General features: G+C 42.4%; 1 protein-coding gene across 4 annotated transcripts in view; it reads right to left on the bottom strand.

Moving 5' to 3' along the window:
• PLPP4 (phospholipid phosphatase 4) overlaps positions 1 to 23921 on the bottom strand; it is a 149154-nt gene that overhangs the window by 83230 nt on the left and 42003 nt on the right. For 3 of the 4 annotated variants that reach the window (XM_077126222.1, XM_077126225.1, XM_077126224.1), the window contains exons 3-5: positions 15423 to 15513; positions 10576 to 10639; positions 8565 to 8689 (exon numbers count right to left, since the gene is read on the bottom strand). In XM_077126222.1, coding sequence (XP_076982337.1) covers positions 8565 to 8689; positions 10576 to 10639; positions 15423 to 15513 — 280 coding nt within the window. Of the gene's footprint in view, positions 1 to 8564; positions 8690 to 10575; positions 10640 to 15422; positions 15514 to 16209; positions 16358 to 23921 lie in introns of those variants that run through there. The other variant, XM_077126223.1, reaches the window with a different exon arrangement.

Here is a 23921-nt window from a genome sequence, read left to right as displayed (position 1 = left end):
AAAATTTAGTTTTTTATCAATAAGACAATCAATAAGGAAGTATAGGACTTGAATGATACACTAAACCAACTAAACCTACTAAACCTAACATACATATATTGAACACTATATCCAGTGAAAACAGAATACCCATTCTTCTCGAGTGCACATGGATCACTCTCCAGAACAGACCATATGCTGGGTCACAAAAGACTCAATAAATTTAAAAATATTGCAATCATACAATGTACATTCTCCAAACAAAATGGAATGAAGCTAGAAATAAACAAGAGAAGGAGAAAGGGTAAATTTACAAGTGTGTGGAAATTAAACAACATACTCAAACAACCAATGGGTTAAAGAGGAAATGACAGGAAAATTAGGAAAAATCTTGAGGCAAATGACAATGAAAATACACATACCAAAACTTATGGGATGCAGCAAAGGCAGTGCTGAGAGGGATATTTATAACTCTAAACACCTATATTAAAAAAGAAGAAAGACTTCAAACAAACACTTAACTTCAAAACTGGAAAATTAGAAAAAGAAGAGCAAACTAAATACAAAGTGAGCAGAAAGAAGGAAATAAAAACCAGAGCAGAGATAAATGAAACAGAAAACAAACAAACAAACAATGGAATCAACAAAACCAAAAGTGGGTTCTTTGAAAAGATCAATGAAGTCGACAATTCTTTAGCTACACTGACAAAGGAAAAAAGAAAGGGTATATAAATAACAAAAATCAGAACTGAAAAAGGAGATGTTCCTACTGACCATGCTAAAATAAAAATATCTCTAGGAGGATACTATGAACAATTGTATACTAATAAATTAGATAACCTAGATGATATGGACAAATTCTTAGAAAAACAGAAACTATCTACATTGACTCGAGAAGAAATAGAAGATCTCAACAAACCAATTACTGCTAAAGAGACTGAATCAGTCATCAAAAACTTCCAACAAAGAAAAGCGCAGGGCCAGATGGCTTCACAGGGGGAATTCTATCAAATGTTCTAAGAGGACTTAACTTCAATTCTGTTGAAACTCTTCCAAAATACTGAAGAACTGGGAACATTCCTTAACTTGTTTAAAAGGCCAACATCGCCCTCACACCAAAGCTGGATAAAGATACCACAAGAAAAGAAAACTACAGAACAACAGCTCTTATTAATATAGATATAAAAATCCTTCACAAAATGCTAGCAAAAAGAATTCAACACCATGTTAAAAGAATTATACCTCATGATCAAGTGGGATTTATCCCTGGTAGGCAAGGTTGGTTCAACATAAGAAAATCAATTAATGTAATACACCACATTAACAGAATGAAGGAGTAATATACCACACTAACAGAATGAAGGAAACAACTCACATGGTCATTTCAATTGATACAGAAAAGGCATTCAACAAAATACAGTACCCTTTCTTGATAAAAACACTTAAACACTAGGAATAGAAGTGTTCCTCAACATGATAATGGCATATACAAAAAGGCCACAGCTAAAACACTGCTTAATGGTGAAAGAATGAACGCTTTCCCTCTGAGATCAGGAGAAAGACAAGGATGTACACTGTCACCATTCTACTGGGAGTTCTTACCATTAGGCAAAAAAAAAAAAAAAAAAAGAACTAAAAGGCATCCAAATTGGAAAAGAAGAAGTAAAACTGTCACTATTTGCAGATGATATGATCCTATACACAGAAAATCCTGAAAAAAATTTTTAAAAAGCTAATAAATGAATTCTGCAAAGTGATATGGTATAAGATCAATACCTCCAAATCAGCAGTTCCTATATACAAGCAATGAATAATCCGAAGAAGAAATCATGAAAAAAAATCCATTCACAATAGCCACAAAAGAATCAAGGAATAAATCTAACCAAGATGTAAAGGATTTGTACATAGAAAATTACAAAACATTACTAAAAGAAATCAAAGAAGACCTAAATAAATGAACTCTATTCCGTGGTTCATGGAGTGCATGACTAAATATCCTTAAGATGCCAATACTACCTGAAGCAATTTATACATTCAATGAAATCCCTATCAAAATGCCAACAGCCTTCTTTGGAGAAATGGAAAAAACAATTATCAAATTTATATTGAAGGGTAAAGGGCCCCAAATAGCTAAAGCAATCTTGAAAAAGAAGAATGAAGCTGGAGGACTCACATTTCCCAGTCTTAAATCTTATTACAAAGCCACAGTAATCCAAAACAGCAAGGTACTGGCACAAGGACAGACATATGGACCAATGGAATAGAACTGAGAGCTCAGAAATTAATCCTCACATTTATGGTCAACTGATTTTTGACAAGGTGGCTGTGCTGGTTTGAAAGGAAGTATGCCCCCTAGAAAATCCATGTTTTATCCAAAATCCCATTTCATAAAGGTAGAATAATCCCTGTTCAATACTGTATGTTTGAAACTGATTGGATCATCTCCCTGGCTGATGTGATTTAGTCAAGAGTGGTTGTTAAACTGGATTAGGTGACAACATGTCTCCACCCATTTGGGTGGATCCTGATTGGTTTACTGGAGCCCTATAAAAGAGGAAACGTTTTGGAGAATGGGAGATTCAGAGAGCGCAGAGAATGCTGCAGCACCACAAAGCAGAGAGTCCACCAGCCAGCAACCTTTGGATATGAAGAAGGAAAAAGCCTATCAGGAAGCTTTATGGAACAGAAAGTCAGGAGAGAAAGCTAGCAGATGACGCCGTGCTCGCCATGTGCCCTTCCAGCTGAGAGAGAAGCCCTGACTGTGCTCACCATGTGCCTTCTCACTTGAGAGAGAAACCCTGAACTTCATCGGCCTTTTTGAATCAAGGTATCTTTCCCTGGATGCCTTAGATTGGACATTTCTGTATACTTCTTTAACTGGGACATTTTCTCGGCCTTAGAATTGTAAACTAGCAAGGGAAATTCCCCTTTTTAAAAGCCATTCCGTTTCTGGTATATTGTATTCCGGCAGCTAGCAAACTAGAACAGTGGCAAAGAACACTTAATTGGGAAAGAATAGTCTCTTAAGCAAATGGTGTGGTAAAACTGGATCTCCATTTGCCAAGAAAAAAAAAAAGAAGACCCTTACCTCACACCTTATGTAAAAATAAACTCAAAATGGTTCAGAGACCTAAAAATAGGAGGCAGAACTATCCAACTTCTAGAAGAAAACCTAAGGAAACATCTTCAAGATCTTACGTTTGGCAATGTTCTCTTTGAAAATTGAAAAATGATAATGATGGAAACAGCTGGGAAGCACCAGCCTAGAGGGAGGTCTGATTCTGTCTTCAAGTGCTAGCTTCCTCCATGGATTTAGTATTCTGTAAGCAAGGCTTCCCAGTATTCAATCAGAATCTTCATTTGGGTAAGGAATGTGTAGCAAAATAAGTGCAGCTGCTTCCCAGAACCTCTGAAATTGTCTTAGAAGCTTGAGATGTAATACAATAAAATTTTAAAAGTAAAGCTATGAGGGACTCTTGCCAAGTTTTCTGATGCCCCTTGAAATGATAGTACACCTGGAAATTTCCTTTTTAATTACAGCAGAAACCACAAAAGTCGGACTGATCTCAGTTAAATGACCACCAATTTGTCCTGGTTGAACCAAGGACCCAAGGAGCTCCTGCTATTCTGTATAATTTTTAAAAGAAGAGGTGGCATTATTCAAGCTTCCCATCTATAAGCAAAACCCCTTGATAGCAATTTCATTTCATTAAATGATGTGAAACAAATGAATCTTGCGATTTCCTCTGTGCTCTTGTTTTTCTCTTTCTTAACACAAAAGCCTGCCTCTCAGGACCAGCTGGTTTATCATATTGAACATTCGTGCTTGATGGAGTTAAACCTAGTGGGTTAGCATTGATGACATCTTGTGATAATTTTTGGACTCACAGTTAAAACCCATTTAGATTATTTTAGCAAAAGCAAATTCCCCAAAGCTCTCAGTCTGCAAAGACCCTCTTAGTCTACATACTTCACTCTCTAGGATTCTGACATCAAAACTAACACTGAGGTTGAACAAGAACTGTTTAATAAATGGAACCTCTGCAATGAAGGTACTAGAGCATTTTGATATTATTCCTGTCTTTAAAAATGATAGTGGAAGAAGTGAACAACAGGAACACAAGTTCCATCATAAATCAGCTAGAGGCACCTTAATGCCACACCGTAAAATACGCAGATAGAAAGAGGGTGGCAGAGAGGTTACTGACACCTGGAGTAAAGAAGGATAAATCTACATGCCTGCAGATGGTGGAGCTGATGAGAAACAAGCTGATTCACACTGGAACTGGAGGCACTAGATTTCTGCAGAAGGCAAGAGTGAGATATTGGCTGGCAACAGGGAAGTAGGTGGAAAGTCCATTTAAGGAGCAACTAAACTCCCCAGGTCTGCACCCTGTTGTGCAAAGCCAGAAAAACTGCCTCCTCCCCTGCTCTCCAACTCTAGAAGAAGATAGAGGTTTAATCATCTGAGCCTCTGGATTTGGGAAAAGCATACAAGAAGCCAGCCTCAGTAAACAGCCTGAAAACAGGAAGATTAAGTGAAAGTCTGCAAACCAACCTGTGAGGATCCAAGCCCCCTTTTGCACAGCTTCCAGATGCCGGGCTCGTCTACACCAGGAAGGAGCCCAGAAGAGGCTCCTCTGGAGAACTAAATAGGCTCAGAGCAAAGGCTGATGCAAACACGGGTTCAGCCAATGAGAGGCTCAGCTCTCTGCCCAATCCCCCTTCAAAGGAGCCCAAATAACGGACCACACCCAGTTAGCTTTAGTGCTTTAACCTGAAATAAGAGTGCACAGCCAAAGATCACCAGATAATTATGGAAAGCTTCCATCAGGAAAAGCAGATTATCAAAACACACAAAGAGAAGGGTGTGAGCAGATGAAAGCTGCGAGAAAAAAAAATAGGCACATGCGATTGAACCCTGGGGGGGGGGGGGGGAGACAGATGTTACTATTTTTTTTTTTTAATTAGGGTTCAAGAAAGACCTCTTTGAAATTAAAAATATGAAAATCATAATGAAAATTCAGTAGAAGGGCAGGTGGATAAAATCAAGAAAATCTCCTGGAGAGAGGAACAGAAAAGACAAAGAGATACACAGAAAGGAAAGGACAGTGAAGAGATGAGATTGATCCAGGAGATTCTACATCTACCTAATAGGAGTTTTAGAAAGAAAAAATAAAAAGAATATAGAGGAGAAGCACCTAAAGTTCCAGATTAAAAGGACCCACTGAGTAACCAGAAGTATGACTACAGAAAAAAAAAAAAAAAAAAAAAAAAGAATTCCAGTAAGACACATCATGGTGAAATTCTGGATGACCAGAGGTAATGAAAGGATCCCTAAAGGTTGTAGAGGAAGAAAAGAAAGAAAACAAAGGAGAGTCCGCCTTGAGACCTTTCTCAAGCACACTGTATAAATGAATTCTGCATAGAAATGATTGTCCACCTAGTACTCTATACACAGCTAGGCTTTCTATTAAGCTACAATAAGAAACCCAGAAGTGGACATGGCAGCTATCTTCATGTCAGCTATCGACCTGTCATAAACAAGAGAAAAAGGACAAATGTAAATAAGCATCATCAAAGCCTAGAGAATGGGTGAGATTCTGTCTGCCAAACAGTAAAAATCGTTAACATTTAAGTAGCATCTTAAGCAAAAGATAGTAATAGCCTCTGTCAAAAAGCTGGTCTAGCCCAGATCGGGTGTCAGCCACACGTTTGACAAGGCAGCACTACAAAAAATGCATTTGCGTGGTGGGAAGCGGGGAGGGGTGCACATTTAAAATAGACACCTTTTTTTCTTTAAGGTTCTGCCCCCTCCTCTCTCTGGACCAGCAGTCTGCCAACTTGTATTCACACGAGAACTATTTCCTTCTGAAGCTCAAATGCAACAGTTGATCCTGAATTGTGCTACAGTCCCTGGTCAACCATTCCAAAGGCCGGGATTAAAGTTTTCCTATAGGATTTCACTTCCTACTGCTTCAAAATTTTGAAGCACCTTAATACCCAGCACCAAGTATTTGGGAGAATAGCACACACCCTACCAAACAGGCAACTCAACTGGCCCACAAAGGCTATAGATGGAGAGCAGATGGGAGCAGACCTTGAGTGAATACTATTCCATTGACCTCTAAAATCTGCCAAACTCTGTGGGACACTCCAACAATTTGGAAACAATGATTTCAATACAGCAAGAATTCCTTCAGCCATACATTCCATCTCGTCCAAACAGATACAAACTTAAAATGTGGCTTCATTGAGATTTAAAAAAAAAGAGAGAGGATGTGATTCCAAATGTATGTTGTGTCTTGAAGTTCCTGGAATAACTAAAGCTTCCCAGAGAACCTTGAACCCTGCCTCTACACTTTGTTGTGTTCCCTGCCACAGGTAATCTCAATGGGCATTTTAAAGAGGCGTGCACACAGTAACATGCTTCCTTTCAATCTCCTTTCTCATGACCCTCGAGCCAAATCCTTCCAATTAAATGTTGTGTTCAATCTAAATCTCTGTCTTAGTTTCCAAGGGCTGCCATAACAGAATACTACACATTTGGTTGCTGATAAAGACAGAAATTTATTTTCTTAGTTCCAGTGGCCAGAAATCTGAAATCAAAGAGTCAGCAGAGTCTCACACCCTCCAAAGGCTCTGGGGGAGGATCCTTCCTGGCCTCTTCTAGCTTTGGGTGGCCCCAGGTGTTCTTGGCATCTCTGCCTCCATCCTCCTGTGGCTTTCTCCTGTGTCTCTGCACCTTGTAGCCTCTCTGCCTTGGGGCAGCACAGCTTCCATCTCTGCCTCTATCCCACATGGGTCTTCGATCGGCCTTCTCCCCAATGACTAAGTGTCAAATATCCCTCTCCTTTCTCTTATAAGGACACCTACCATTGGCTTTAGGACTCACCTGGGTTTATTTCAGATGGTCTTATCTGGAGGTTCTCATCTGCAAAGACCCATTTTCCAAATAAGGCCACATTCACAGGTATTTGGACATATATACTGGGGAGACCCTATTCAAACCATTATGGTCCCCAACAAGCTACAGAAAAGAAATGGCTCATTTTATTTAAATTAATATGGGTGGTGAATAGTTAATTGCACTTAACCATTGGAAATGCCAAGACACTACTGCATCAGAAGCTGGCGTGACGATCAGCCAAGTAACTCTGGATGAGTTACTGAGCCTGTCTGAGCCTACAGCATAGGTTGTTGTACAGTTAATAGTGATGCTCTTAGAATGGCTGGCACCCCAAGATCTTGTTAGGGATGGGCCCTAGTCTCCAATGGCTCTGAGCAAAATGTCTAATAACCATGCCCAAGGAAAGAGCATCTAGTTATTCCCTGACTCAGTCACTATTGGGATGTGTCTTAGGGATTTAGAAAAGAAAAGAAAAGAAAAGATTAACTTAAAAGGCTTGCAAAAAGTAAAGAACAACCAAACCTAAGGAGAATCAAAGACTTTGGATCATGAGGGCAGCTTGTCTGCTCCCAAGTGGTCACCTGGGGCCATGGTTCTCCTCCAATTATCCCAAGAAAGACCAACCTAAACAAACAGTCCACTCCTAGCTATGGGCTCCCCAGGGTATGAGCTGGGTTACTTATTTTTAGTGTTTCCAATACCTGGCGGACTACTGGTCACACTCAATAAACATTTGTGGATTAAATGAAGATATGAACTAGAATACTCTAGAACCTTCAGCTCTGGTAATACATAATAATACAAATAACTACTCTTTTGTAATTAAAGTCTATTTTATGTCAGGTATGAGAGTAAATGCTTTATATACACTGACAGAATTAAATAAAATAATGCACTTAAATATTTTGGCATGGTGGATGCTCCAGAAATCTTAGTGATCATTATCATTTATTTTAATTTTCAAACTAACCCTACAATAGAGGCGTTAATATTCTCATTTCACATGGACACAGAGAAATTAAGTCACAGAATTAATACATGGGAGAGCCAGGATTTGAACCCACGTTTTGTCATTCTCAAAGACCTATGTTCTTTCCACTGCGCCATACTGCTCCTGATTCATATTAGAGTCTTTGCTTAAGGCTGATACCAGATCATGTAGCCAGAATCTGAAATCATACTACATATGATAGTTTAAATAGATGACTGATAAATAGACAGACAATGATAGGTATAGTACACTATATGTATATATACACATGCAATTCTGTATGTATAAATATAGATACCTTAATTGAAGGAATAACCTTAAATATCTTAATTGAAGGAATAAACTTGAGACAACTGAAAAATCTAAGATCTCAGGGAATATGGGCAAATTCTCTTGAAGTGGTCAAGATCCTGAATTACACCGGCAAGGGATGAAGTGTCACATGTTACACTCTGCTGAGCTGAGAAAAACAACATACAGTGTTCTGTAAACTTCAGGGCTCTGTCCCTGGCTTATTACCTCCTGTTGAATATTATGACTCTAAGCCAACCACTCTACAGTGAGGGCAAATGAACTGCGCTTAGCATTCAAATACCAACACTTTTCATGTCATGAAAACTCCCAAAGATAGCGATCAGAAAACATGACAGCGGGACCAAAGAGTGTCCCGGCCATGGAACTTACAGGAGGAATGGATGCTGGGGAAGCTTTTGCGGCCCTCGGACACCAGATCAGGGTCACCTGTGCAGTGCATTTCCGAGTTCATCACTCCATCTGGAAAGCAGCGGTAAAAGAAATCGGGGCGAGGTCTACAAAAGACACCATGGACATTTTCAATATAAAATGCGGCCATCACAAATAACCCCCAAGCTGACATCCACAGTTCCCTGCAGCCCCAGCCACTTCCCCCAAACCCCACTGCTCTCAAAAGAGGGACTCCCCATGGAGCACCTAGACACGGTGGTCTTGGAAAAAAGCCCAGGCATTGGGTTCCAAGAGATCTGAAATAGAATTCCAGGTCTGCCACTTCCTAGTTCTATGACCTTGGGATGGTCACTTAGCCTCCACCAGCCTCAGTTTCCATGTCTATAAAAGGGGATAATCAATAACTATCCAAAGGTGAGGTCCTGAGGATTAAATGAGATGGCTTGTGGAAGGCTCATAAGCATAGCGTTGGCAGAGTAAAAGGGGCATTCCTGCCTCCAGCTATGCTCTGCCAATCCAGAAGCTGTTTCCAGGATCCAGGACTCCAGGTTGTACCAATATTCTGAATTTGGGTGGCCAATTGCCCATCGTTAAATAGCAGGTCTCATTTAACCTCAGAGAGGGCTTGAAAGCCCAGCTCTGTGATACAGAGAACATGGTGATCCAGGTTGGCTTCTCCAACCTTGGACAAGGGAGCAACACATCCAGTGGGAAGACGAACAGAAGCTGGACCTGACTCATGCCTCCTGAGCAATCACAGCTGGAACTTAGTAAGTACTCACGGGGCCTCAGCCTTGGCCTATCATTTCATTCTTAGGACAAACAACCCTAAGGTGGGCCCTAGGTTCCTTTTACAGGTGAGAAAATGAAGACTTAGAAAGATGACACTCTTGCCCAAGGTCATGCACAACCAGTAAGTGGCAGAGGCAAGCCCTGAACCCCAGCCAATGGGTTCCTGTGCTCACGGACTTCACCCCATGCTTCACTGCCATGCTCAAGGAGGATCCTCCAGCAGATGTGCGGGTGATGGTCAATCACTTCACAGTAATGCAAAAGATACTTGCCAAACACCCACTGCGGGCAAGCCTTTAACTAATCTGTAAACTCAGTGCCTCTTGTCTGTGCATATCAGATCACAGTTCACATACTCAGGCTTGCTGGTCCTTGAGCTCCCGGACACAGCTAGGGCCCACATTATCAGAGGCGCTGTGCATTGTCCCTTTCCTATCTACTGCACCAGAACCTCAGAGGGGCGAGGCCTGGACCAGAGGTAACTTAGAAGTGATGGAGAAATGCTGCATCCCAATGGTCAGCCCATTTGTATGCATCTTTTGCCCCTGGGTGCCTGGGAACATCTTGCACAAAGGAGATTGCCTTCTCAATGAGGCTATGAGATAGGATCCAACTTGTCCAAGGCCAAAGGCTAGTGAGGGCCAAAGGCAGGTCTCAAATCCAGGCCTTTTGATTGCTGATCTCTACAGAAACTGGATCACTACCAGCAGCTGGGGAGAAGGCAAGCTAAATCGGCAACAGAAATCAGTTTCCAGGCAGAATAAGAGAAATGTGTCGTAAGTCAAAACTCAAATGCTAATTCATACTTCTTATTCCTCAGAGAACAATAAATAAAGAATCGTATTTATTTATTGGAGTTCAGAAGACAAATGAGTGGGTGTCTGGTGAGGACCTGGGAGAGCGGTGGGGGGTTGGTGATACCAGCAGGAGTCCTTGGCCCACCTGAAGGTATGGTCAGTAGATGCTTTCAGACCACTGTTTTCTCAAACAGTGAGTTCATAATTCAAAGGAGAGGAAAGATCTGTGCTGGGGACAAAAATTCCAGAAGGATGATGATTTAAGGAAAACACGGGAAAAGCCCAAATTTGTCCGATCCTGTTTCCTCTCACCAAAGGCTAGGCAAATGGTCAGAATGAAAGGTTCTTATGTAGATGATCCTGACAGAATAAGTCACCATTTGTTTCTTTTTGGAACTTACCTTCCCACTATTAATTTAATAGTGTTTGTGCAGACTCCATTCAAAGCGAGAGCCAAGGACACAGCTACAAAACAAAACCAACCAATAAACAAAATAACCAGCTGACTCTCAAACCATCATCATCATCATCACTGTTACATTATCATACTATATAATTTATGACCTTAGAAATCTGAAGCAATACTTTTATTTTTTTAAAAAGGAAGTTTGAATTGCTAGAGAAAAATATCACCAGGCCAGAACTTAGGAGAGTGACTCATAAAATTCCAAACAGCAAAGACATGAAATTTATGTCTCCTCTTTGACCAAAATTTTCAACAAGACAGAGGAGCCCGTCTGTCATTTTCTGGCCCGATCTGAACATATTTAATACTATAGCTTGTAGAATTTCTTTTACTGGTAGCAAGACACATAACTTTTTTATGTTTTCCTGGCAACCTTCTCAGACACAGTTCTAATCAGAGCAACTGCCGGAGTCCTACTCTGGAATAGGACCTTCTCACTCTGACATTATCCCACTGTTGACTCCTCACCCACCAACAGCTATTCATGTATTATCAAACAAATCACTGCTTTTGAGAAGATTAAGAGTCCCAAACTCACTCTGGGTTTCCAGAAGGTTTGCCTCAGTGGTGCTTTTTGCCACTTCAAACAGCAGAAGCTTCTAGAATACATTATCTAAAAATATACACCATAGGAACTTTCTCCAGGCAGCTTGGAAGGACTTTGCTAGATGAAGTATGGACCATCCAAAGGGCACAGGTGGCATGAGTCACGGAATTTTCCCTACAAGGACCTTGCACTTGTGTTTCAAGGCTTCTCAGGAGTGTACAAAAGGCAGAGTCATTAACATCAACACGATGGAAGGTCAAGTGCTTTGCATAAGCAATAAAAAGCTACTGCTGCCCTGGTCCATTGCTTTGTCAAATAATAAAGCATGTGAGCTACCATTTCCCTTTGGCAAATATTAACTGTTCAATACTAGCTGAGATTTATATAAGAATCTACCAGTGGAGGGACATTTTCGGGAAGGAGCTGCCTAGTGCAATTCATGGTGATTAAGCAAACAAATATGTTGTTCTACAAGAGGAAATTACTGTGGAATGGTCAACTCAGTCACCAAGAGCACAGACCACTTCTGGACACAAAGATGGGGACAAAATCCACTTGTTTTTAACAAATAGTTGGAAGCAGAGACTGGGAGGGATACATCTGAATGAATATCTCTGACAAAGGGCAACTAATCACCTAAGTGTAGGATAGGAAACAACTGGACACATCTGAGTGTGGCCATAGAGGAGAAATGGGCCACAGAATGTAGAGTCGAGCATGAATCATCAGCACTGCAGGCCATTAAAAACTCAAGCATGCAACCTGGGTGCATAAATTGGAAACAAGTATGGAAGAACTCAGAAAGAATCCTCTGATTACATTCTGCACACACAGACCTTTCCTTCCTACAATGCCAGCTTCTCTTCTCTCAAGCCGAAAGGCGTCCTTTGTAGAAAAAGAGCGGCAATTCCCTAGTCTCTCTTCCCTGTATTCTCCCTGGAAATGACTGTGGTCTTTTCCCTACAAGGGCACATCTGGCAGAATCACTGCTGTATTTTTCCAGCAGGGCTGAGTTTATTCCTATTTTGATGGTCCTAGAATGGGTTAGCACAGACAAGGTCTTAGGGAACAAGCATCACTAGCTGAGCTCCCATCGCCCTCCATAAATCTTAGTGGACTTCACAGATAGCTACAGCAACCTAGAATACTACAAACCTCCCCAACCTTCTGAACCTGCTTGGCTTATTTTGGCACAAACAGTTCTGAAACGTTTCAAGCAGCTGAGCTAGAAACTGGGCGGATGTGATATAACCACCAACATCTGGCAACTTTACTCTGATCCCAAAGTCTAATGGAGACAGAGAAGCGTGGGAAACTGGAGTGAAGATATTTATTGTGGACGTCATCTTGGAATTCTAGAAGTAAAGTGAACCACTTAATGCTTTCACCCGAACAGCACCTCCTCAGGGGACCAATGCTGGGGGGGAGAGAATGAAGGTGGGGAGAGGCCTCTTGCTGATACCAGAGAGAAAGCTGAGCTGAGATCAGATGTGTGAAGTGTAGGACAAACCAGGAAATGAAGGCTGATTATCAATAAACCAGTGGGTCTTGTTCATAAGAGTTGTGTTTATGACATCCTACAGCACTGCAGTTTTGAGAGAAGAGTCAAAAAGATAAATCTGACTGCACTAGTTAAAAAAAATACAAAGCCATGTGTCAGAATTAGAAAGTGGAGTTGTCCTGCAAATGGCATGTATTGAGGGCACTATTGGTTATAAGCATTCCAGAGGATTAGAGGGCTTTTTAATGTTATTTTCATTTTGTTAGAAATTCAACACTGTAGAACTGTCATAACAGGGTTCCCTATTATACAGACCTGGCTCTTACGCAGTACAAATTTTCTAAAAGTCTGATGCCACATGGGGCAAGCTTCAGTCCTTTTACCCAACACCAGATGTTCAAAGGTGGCCACCTTTGTACATACAGGTAAGAGGGAACACTCGGGGTGCAGGTTTGGAACTCTGAGATAAAGTCTATAGAAGACATTTGAGTCAATAAACCAGCCTCACTAAGAGAGTCCTGCATTTCATATAGTATTGGAAAAACTATACCCCAGTTTTCTTGTTCTTATAGTTTTAAAAGATCACCCTAACCTCCAAGGCTTTCTTAAAATGATGATTTTTTTTAAGAAAGACTGTTCACAGCAGGAGGCTCTTCATCATTTTTATAGGGCAGGTGCTCATTTATTTAGGAAAATAGAACAACCAATAATTCCACCTTCTGTGTTAATGTATAGGAGGCAAAGTATGGTGTTCAATTTTGAAATGTCACCCTAAGGGAGATTTAGCTGAGAATGAAAAGGTCTAGAGAAGGAAACTGTGAGCAACTTACTGCCATAACAACGGACCCACTCCAAAAGCTGGCAGTAAATTATAACCATAACCATGTTCATATTCATAGTCGCATACTGGGAAGTCTACCATGAGAGACAGAATAAAAAGTGAGGCAAAGGGATTTCCAGGCCAATTGAGAGGGCTCCCAACAGGATGCTTTGGGAACCACAGTGATATGTGTCCATACTCTGGCTGCTCGAGTCATGTGTGTGGGTGGGGGACAGGGGATGGGGGAAACTTACATTCTTCCTAGAGAAACTGACCTTTTTGCCATCTTCACTGAGGAAACCCAGACTATGTGGCCACCAAACCCCCAAACCACAGATTGGTAGCTTAGGGGACACACCTCATCTAACAGGGCATCCACAGTCCAGCTAGAGACTCGTGACTTTTGTGCCCAAGCTTGAGAAATGAGTTAAGCCAGAGTCTCTGTCTTGGAAGTCTGGACCAAGAGACTTGGTGGTGGGCACTAGAGCTGAGGGCCACAGGCATGGAGCACAGGCAACTCCTACGACAAACGTGAACCTCAAACAAATCAAAGAGATGAGGCAGAGGAAATGCTGCTTGAGCAAGAGAATCATGCAGAGCATGGAGAGAACAAGGAAGGCATACTGCAGAGAGAAGTGCATGGGAACCCAGAGGGGAGTGTCCACTCCTGGTGGTCCATCTTCCTTTTCCAGCCTCCATGAGGCGCCTCTGTGCTTTTTATCCTATTCTTGGGTGTTTGTGAGTTGATTGCAATAGCCAAGTGATTAATTTATTTGAGCTCATTTGAGAGGGATTCTGTTCCTTTCAATTGTATAGAGCATAACTAAAGCCTGGTTATGTAAGAAGTGTTCTCTGTGCAACTTCAGGGCGGAAAGATTCTCAACTGTTCTACAACCCTAGATTTACTGCTCACTCTTAGCCCCTTACCAAGAAAGAGGAGTTCCATATTTTTTACATTTGCATTTCCTCAATGCCCAGTCATTAACAAACATGTCCTTTAGGGAGGAATCTCATTCTTCCAAAGTACATTTCCTTTCTTAATGGCAAGCCCATACAAGACCCCCAAAACATAGTTCTGGTGAGGTTTTGTATAACTTCTATGTGCAGTGCAAGAAAAAACAAAGAACAAAAACAAAAACCCTATTTCAGTTTTCCTAATGATCAAAAAAGTTGAAAACCCAGCAGTAGTCTAGTAGACTAGTTTATTTGGGTTGTTAAGCCAACTATTTTTGGTTATCTTTTAATACTATCATTTACTGAGTATCTGATTAGAATACAGATCATAAGAACTGATTTAATCTACAAATGCCAAATTCTTACATATGCAAATGCTGCTGAGTTTGGAAGAAGTTCTAGCAATGGTGTTACAATCAATGACAAAGATTGTACCACTCTCTACACGATAGTCATTCCTTAACTACTAAAAATATCCCCAAACCGAAGATGAATTATGGGGCTTGTTTCCAGTTTCTATTTTATTTTACACCTGCTTTTGCTCACTTTTGCCTCTAGGTCAACGACGATTTATTGAAGAGTCTGCAGTTGATTTCTGAGTTGTCTGCAATGTGGGCCTCTCAGGGACAAAGGAGGGAGTGGACAGTCGATGGTGACAAAGTTTCAGATGCCCTTTGCTTTCCCACTGCCCTGCGTCTGTGCCTGAGTTCACAGATGGGCTGGCGGGTTCGGCAACATAAGCGTTCAGCACAGAGGACAGCGGCAGTGGACAGCCACCGAAGGTCTCATGATTAACAAGTGAACCGTGGCCCTACCTTAGACTTCAAATTCACCTTGTTTCTCCCAAGCTTAATTTAACCAGGAGAAAAAATTAGTTGGCTGCAAATGCGACTCTTTTCAATCTGATGATCTCCTTAAGTTCAGCCCCATCCCCTAAAGGAGGAACTGTGAATACTCTACCTAAGAAGGCTTCCTTAATTTCAGTCTTGTCTGTTCGCCGGATAATTTTCACCACACAAATAACAGCCAAGGGTGTGAGGAAAGAAATTGCCTGGAAGAAATAACAAATAATCCCTTATGAGGACATCAGTTTGCTATCAGAAGGAGGGCTGATTGATAATTAGATCCAGTTAGCTTCATTTAGACTCACTAGTTGAATGATCTCACTGAACTCCTGACCTCAAACAAGGGAGAATGATTTACATCTATATTTACAGACCACACAGATTTGGAAAACTGCAGGCCTGATTGTGGGTTTTAACTGACTCGTAATTGCTGGGAGCCACGTTTAAAGAGGTGGCTTTTTAAATGGAGAAGAATACTCTATAATCATGATATCTCGTCTTTGCCCAACATATTCATTTCTTCTGCACAGCAAAGGCTATCCCTCCTGCAAAAGTCTCTTCTCTTTCCTTCCTCCCCTTCCTTTCCTCTCTCATCCCCAAAGCACAAGATGTTGAACAAGTGATTAATGAATTAAACTGGTGGGATTCAGATGCAGCCACTACCCACTACAAAACCTACTGCAAGGCAAGAACTGTGCCATGTACTGTCAATTACAGGAGACTCTCAAATCCCCTGATGACCCTTGACCTTCTCAGGCTCAGGGGCTAAATGCTGTGTCTTGTGCACACACAGCTGGTGAGGAAGAAAGCCAGGACTTGGGGACCAGGTTTCCTGCCTGCCATTTCCAGTCTCTATTCCAGCATTTCATGATTAGTAAATTGCTTTAAATATCCCAACAAACCATATTCATGTCACTTCTTCATAATGATAATATCTCAAGACAATATCAGAGAACCAATGGATATTTCACAAGTTCACAGTTGGCGTAGCAGTTGGAGGTGGACGGGCAGGAGGTAGTTACTACGGGCCTCACACTTCTGATGTCTTCATCTGTGATGTCACTTTTTGGAGAGGGGCTTCCTCATAGGATTCTACCCCGTCAGGGTTAATAAGGCATGGCTAGAAGATAATCAGATGCTTGACTTTAATAAAAAACAAAACTCATCCAAATGAGCAAGGTCTTTCAAAATCATCTGAGATGCTTTACACCCTTCCTTCTCATCGCAAGTGGTAGCAACCAGCGTGATAAACCTCCTTATCAGACATGGACCTGAATGGCTTAGAATGTCTAAAGGTCAAAAAAGCAAGCCCTGCCTCCATGAGGGAGAGCCAGAAGAGCGTGGCACACGTCCTACAGGCAGCTGTATGAGAAGAGATTCAGAACCGCCCTTGGGTGGAGCCTCCAGGAAAGCAGCAGAGGATTTCCCCAGAGGCTCCTCTGAAAGGCAACTGTCACCAGGAGTAACAGCTCTCAGAGTCGGTGAAAGTTTCTTCTGTGGTTCCTCCTCTGAGCAACAGCAGGGCTTGGTAAAATGTTGATTCCCTCAAAATACTGACAGCACAAGGCTGTGAATCTACAGTTTTTAACAAGCATCCCAAATTGTAACTGTTGATCGAGAAACACGGCTGCCAAGTTTGAATTCATACAGTTAACATTTAAAGAGGGAGGTCCGAAGGCAGTTTTCCCAAATCCAGACAGCATGCCTACCAGCCAAGCTCCTTGCTTCCTCTCACTTGATGCACCAAAACCCGACTGGGCCACATGCTCCCAAATAGCAGAAACCGGCTTACTAAATAATGAATAGCAACGACCCCACCGCCAAGTCAAACCTTACAGATGAGAGCAATACAGAGTGTAGAGGTATTACAAGACAATCCCGCTTATACACGCTAAGGTTACACAGAAATAAAGCTCCAGAAAAAAATATGAGTTAGGAAGACTTTTCCTATAAGGTTCCCAAAAGCTGCCAAAGGAAATTCCACAGCAGGGGTGCTTGCACCAAACAAGAGATGGAGGCACCATGTGGGAGACCCTGTGGCCCAAAGCCCAGGTGTCTTGAGGGAAAGTCACAGAGCTGCCAGCGGGCTCAGAGCTCATGCCTGGCTGGGGGGATGAGGGGTCTGCTCCCAGCCTCAGCCCTCTTGTTCCTAATTGGAGTCCCACCCCACAACCCGATTGGACCTAACATAGCCCAGTGCATGGCTTTCCCAGGTAGGTGCAGAATGGCATCTTTTCTATAGCCAACTCTTCCTGGGCCAAGGCTAAGTGCACGGGAGGGCCCGAGGAGTGCCACCTGCCGAGCCTCACAGGCAAGGGAATGCAGCAGCACCCACCCAGAGCAGCCACGCGGGACCACCCAGGTACCACATGCCTTCCTTTCCTCCTCCCGTCCCAGCAGCATTTGGGCCCAGTCTCATTTCTTTTTACTGGAAATATAACTGCCATATCCATGGACAGCACAGTCTTCAAATCAGGACAAGGAGAGGCACAGTTGCTCTGATCATCCCACCTTTAAAAAAAAATGTTTGATTTAAGAGATGAATCGTAGCAGCTACCACCTTTGGAACTTCATTTCCTTCTGGGGCACTGAGCCCTCTGGTCTGAGTCAAAGAGGGGCAAAGAGAGAATAAGCCCCCTCTTTCACTCAGCAAACTAGACTTAACTAAACCCCTTCGCGCGCCCCTTCCACTCTCCTGGTGGAAGCCTTTGGAAGCTGCCATCCTGCTGCCCACACAGCTGCAGATGACAATGAACACAGAGACAAAAAGGTGCGGGGTGCTGACTTCCTCCTCCAGAAGTACAGGGAAGGCAGGCAGAGACATGCAGGCAAAATTTCCCTGGCATTATTTACCCTTGGATTAATGTCTCCACAGCTTAAAAAAAAAAAAAAAATGTCTGGAAACTCCGGGGAGGAGTCCAGTGTAAAAAAGACAGTGAAGCTCAGGACTTAGCAATAGAGACCTGAGAGAGCCCAGAACACTTCATTCCAGCTCAGCACGGCCGCAGGATGCAGCAGTGAGTACAGGGCTACTGAACTGAACATACCTCGATTCAATTAGAATAGTCAACATTAACTGGGAACTTACTAAGTACTAGGTACTCTTCTAGAGACTTTGCGTAAATTAACTTATTCAATCCTCACAGCAGCCCTAGGAAGAAGGCTCCACTGCTGTCTTCAGCTAATGGATAGGAAACAGAGAGGTGAAGCAACCTGCTGAAGGTCACACAGCTAATAACTAGTAAACTGAAGATTAGGACCCAGAGTGTCTAAAGCAAGGTCTGCACTCTTAACCACAGCATGACAGTAGTTCTCACCTCAGAAACCAGGAAGCTTCCGATGACGTATAATGAATGCCTTGTCTGGAGAAGAGAAAGGTATGGAGACTCTTTTCCAGGGACATGGATAAGTCATAGACATGTGGGTGACAGCTGCCATGGATTGAGCATCTACTATGTGTTAGGGGCTTTCCTCACATTCATTTAATCCTCTAACAATTCTGTTGGTGAACACATTGTCCTCATTGTACAAATAACAAAAGCTCAGCAAGATTAATTGAAACTGCAAGGACACAATTAGTGGGGCTGGGCAGTCCCAAGCTGTGCTTGGGGTCCTGAATCTCAGTGATCACCTGAATACAACAGCCTCACTTTATAGATGGGAAAACTGAGTCTTCAATAGACCATGTATTAAATGACATTTTACTAAATACTAATTAATCGTACTACACAGCACCATATAATGAGATAATATCTATGTATCATTAAGTAAAGTCTGGCACATGGCCGGTTTTGCATGATGCTGATTCCATAGGTTGGGAAACCAGAGCTCTGGAGAGGAAAGTTTATGGAAAAAAAATTCAAATTAAGGAGAGCTGGGCTTAAGATCTTGCTCTGGCACTTATCAGCTCTATGACCTTGACCTTTCTTCTTCATCTGAGTCTCCATTTTCTATATATAAAAGAAATATGATAATAATAATAACATCCACAAAAAGTACCGTTACTAGGACTAAAATTCACTAACAGTAACTGGATGTTGATTACGTACTACACCCCAAGGGAGGTGTTGTATATATCACACCATCTGAAGCTCTCGATACCCTGGGATGGAAGTGTCGTGAAAGCCCCCTTTTGGAGGTAAGGAAACTGAGGCACTGAGAGGTGAAATAATTTTCCCAATTCACAAAGCTAATGAGCGGCAAAGCTGGGATCTGAACCCTTGTGGTCCACTCTGGAACCCATACCAACTGCCCATCACAAAGCCCAGCAGAGACCTAGCATCCAGTAAATGCTGGGTGTTGGCTTCCATTTCATTATTTTTCAGGGAAAACTGTTAACAAATGACCAAACTATACCAGCAAAAAGGGTACCAGGATCCTACAAGCAGACAGATGGTTTTAAGTTTGAGTGTTTCGAGCTCAAGCCTGTATGTACCCTTGGGTCTGAGTGATGGGTAGCGCGGAGTGCAGTAGGGAGGCCACAGCAGGGAAGAGCCTACTTCTCCCAGGAACCCTGCCTGTGCCCTGAGTGACTATGGTCTCCAACAAGGGCCCTGCCTGGTGCATCCACCAATGGAGCAGCATGGGAAGGGTGGTCAGCCCCCAGGCAGTGCAGCACCCAGAAAGGGGGCCATCCTCGAGGTGCTGACGCAAGGCACTGGTAGGCCCCAGAAGCTTCTGGAAAAATGACACAACAAGGAGCGCTGTGTTTGAAGGGGGAAGGGCACGAGCATGCCCAGAGCTTTTAACAGCTAAAAGGGTTGCAAGCTAGAGCAGCCCCAGATGTTAGGGTGTTAGGCAGAGAAGAGTTTGTCACTGGGACTCATTCACATTAGATGAAACAATGGGCCCAAAGTGTCTTTATTTTTGGCATTTGAGAGAAAGGTGTGCTACAAAGTGACTATAAAGACAGCTTCAGGACACGCAGACCCCTGGAAAAGGCCCTGTTTCAGGTAAACAATTACATCTCGTCACAACGAAAAAAGCCATCTAGGACTTTTTCAAAGAACCTAAATATTAAACTGTCTATCAGCTTTGTCTCTCTTCCCTCCCTCCTCTCCTGACAAATGACTTTATTTCTGCCTTCCTGAGATGCGTTGTACTCCAGAATAGAAAACTCTGCTATCAGATCAACACCAAAATCAGTAACATCCCATGAGAATACATCTTCTGGATATATCGTGGCAGTAGAAAAAGAGGCGAAGGCAAAGGATAGGTCCTGTGTGGACTGTTGCTTATGCAAAGAAAATAAATGGGCAAACACCAACGATCTCTTCAAATCCTCTCTTGAGTCTTGCCCATTTTTCAAGGCTTTCGTATGATGCTGAACTTCCCTACTTGTCCTCACGCTTGTGTCCCCCCTTTCTTGTGATGCTGAACTTCCCTAATTGTCCTCATGCTTGTGTCCCCCACTAGACTAGAAACTGTGCCTTTTTCAGCTTCACATCCTCAGTACCCGGCACCATGCTTGGCTAATAGCAAGTGATTTGTAAATGACTGTTGAATTAGGTAATAATGAACTAATCTGAAGTTGTCCCCAGTAGTTCTGTCCTTGCCTCTCTCTTGCCCCTACACCCTACATATACTCCAAACAAACTTTCATTCAGGGACTCCAAACCCTCCTTGCTTTTCTGTGTCTGAGCTTTTACACACCTGCTCTTTCTGTGTGCGACACACTCCTCACCACTTCTCTACTGTATCTCATCTGAGCCTCAAGAAGGCATGACAAGGGAGGGTCTGCACTCTGAGACCCAGGGTTCAAATCCTGGTCCTGCCTAGGGAATCTGTTTAATCTCACTAGTTTCATTTTCTCTACTGAAATTATGAGATAAAAGTACTGTCTTCATAGGGACCTCAAAAGGATGAACTGAAATGCTACATGTAAAGTGAGGAACACAGTTCCTGCACTCAAGGAATGCTGCTATGGTTGTTGGGTTGTTACCAGCATGATGGTGATGAAGATGATGACAATGGTGACAATGATCATAATCACGATGATGATGAGGATGATGATCATATTACATATGATAACGATGACAATGGTGATGGTGATGAAAATGATGGCAATAATTACCAAGATGATGGCAATGGTGATAATCATGATTATGATGATGGTGAAGGTGGTGAAGATGATGATGGTAAAGGTGATGAAGATGATGATTATCATGATCATGATTACTACGGCAGTGGTGATGATGATGATGATGATGATGACGACGACGACAATAGTGATGATGTGATGATGATGGTGAAGGTGATGAAGATGATGATTATTATGATCATGGTTACCATGATGGTGCTGCTGCTCCTGCCTATGGTGATGGTGATGGTGATGATGATGTGACGCTGCTGTTGGTGACGACCATGATTACTATGATGATGGGGAAGGTGATGAACATGACGAAGATGATCATGACAATGGTGATGGTGATAGTGATAATGAAGCTCCCTAGAAGTCTACTGGAGCCTCTCCCTCTGACCCTTTCCAGAATCTATTTTATGTTCAAGCACTATCCTCCTGTTTTAGTTTGCTAAGCTATTTAAAGCAGATACCATAAAATGGGTTGCTTTTAGCAATGGGAATTTATTGACTTGCAAGCTTACAGTTCTGTGGCCATGAAAATGTCCATATCAAGGCATCATCAAGATGCTACCTCCTTCCTGAAGACCAGCTGCCAGCAATCCTTGACTCTTCTGTCACATAGAAAGGCATGTGGCAGCATCTGTGGGCCTCTCCCTTCTCTTGCTGCTTTCAGTTTCTTGCTTCTGTGATTTTCTCTCTCTTTGTCTGAATTTCATTCTCTTACAAAGGACTCCAGTGAGAGGACTAAGACCCACCCTGAAAGAGGTGGGTCACATCTTAAGTTACGATCCTACTGACTAAAAATTCTACTTATAATGGTTCCACAGCCACAGGAATGGATTAACTTTAAGAACATACTTTCTGGGGTACTGTCTGGAGCTGCCAGAATGTGATAAACCAGAAACAGAATGACTTTTAAAAGGGGGAATTTATTAAACTGCAAGTCCACAGTTCTAAGGCCATGAAAAATGTCCCAACTAAAGCAAGGCTATAGAAATGTCCAGTCTAAGGCATCCAAGGAAAGATACCTTGGTTCAAAAAGGCTGATGACATTCAGGGTTCCTCTCTCAACTGGAAAGGCATATGGCGAACATGGAAGAGTCTACTCGCTTTCTCTCCCAGCCTCTTGTTTCATGAAGTTCCCCTGGGAGCATTTTCCTTCTTCATCTCCAAAGGTCTCTGACTGTGCAGGCTCTGGAGCTCTTTCCAAAATGGTTCTCTCTTAAAGGGTTCCAGTAAGCAATTCATCCTGAATGGGTGAAGATGCAACTCCATGGAAGCCATCTAATCAAAAGTTACCACCCACAATTGGTGGGTCACAACTCTATGGGAACAACAAAAAAGCTCCCAGCCAGCAATATTGAATGAGGATTAAAGGACATGGATTTTCTGGGGTCCACCACAGATTCAAATCGACACAGGCACATACAGCTTCAAACTACCATACTTTACCCTCTGAACCCCCAAAAGACATGTTCTTTCCACATGCATAATACATTCATTTCATCACTATATCCCAGAAGTCTTAAGTCATTTCAGTAAGAATATTAAGTACAAAGTCTCATCAAAATCGATTATAGGTGTGGTCTGTCCTAGGACACAATTCCCCTCCAACTGCGGACCTATGAAACTTAGAGAGCAGGGGGGAGTTACCTGCTCCCAATATACAAAGGAGAGGCATTGCTTCAGTTTGCTGAAACTGCTGAATTCTGTATACCATAAATGGATTGGCTAATTCAACAGTGATTTATTAAGTTACAAATTCATAGTCCTAAGGCCATGAAAATGTCTAAATTAAGACATCTAGAGAAAGATACCTTGACTCTAAAGAAAGGCTGATGGCATGTGGGGTTTCTCTGTTACATGGGAAGGTACATGGTGATATCTGCGGTCCTTCTCTCCCGGTTTCTGGTTTCAAACAGCTCTGAGATCCTGTTTCCAGTGGCTTTCCTCTAACCATCTGTGGTTGCTCACTCAGCTTCTCCAGGGCAGATTCTGGGCTTCGTCTCTTAGCTTAGCATCTCTAAACATCTGTGCCTTCACTTCATCTCTCTGCCTTCTGTGTTCGTGCTGAGTGCTCTCTGTTTTCTGCCTTTTATTCTCTCCATGCAGGGTTCCAGTAAAAGGATTAAAACATTGAATTGGGTGGATCACATCTCCATGGAAACAATCTAATCAAAGGGTCCTACACAACAACAGGTTTGCCCCCACAAGATTGGATTAGAAGAACATGGCTTTTCTGGGGTACATAACAGTTTCAGACCAGCACAGACATTCATAAGATAAACATTCCCATTTCCATAGGGAGAAATTGGAAGGAAGCAGAGATTATGGGTCTGAAACAATTCCAAAATGCTGCAGGGCATACACTGTTAGACTTCAAGGTCTGAGAGTCATCTATGGAACAATATTTTGTTCTCCAGGTCTGATGGAGCAGCAGCCCCACCCTTTCCAAGTGCTTGGTAGCAACCAAACACTGGGATGAAGGCTTTAACATCTTCAAGCATTGGGATGACAGCCAGGCTCTCAGCT

This window comes from Tamandua tetradactyla, chromosome 13, assembly GCF_023851605.1.
Source record: "Tamandua tetradactyla isolate mTamTet1 chromosome 13, mTamTet1.pri, whole genome shotgun sequence".
NCBI classification, from domain to species: domain Eukaryota; kingdom Metazoa; phylum Chordata; class Mammalia; order Pilosa; family Myrmecophagidae; genus Tamandua; species Tamandua tetradactyla.
This window is presented reverse-complemented; position numbering and strand designations above follow the sequence as displayed.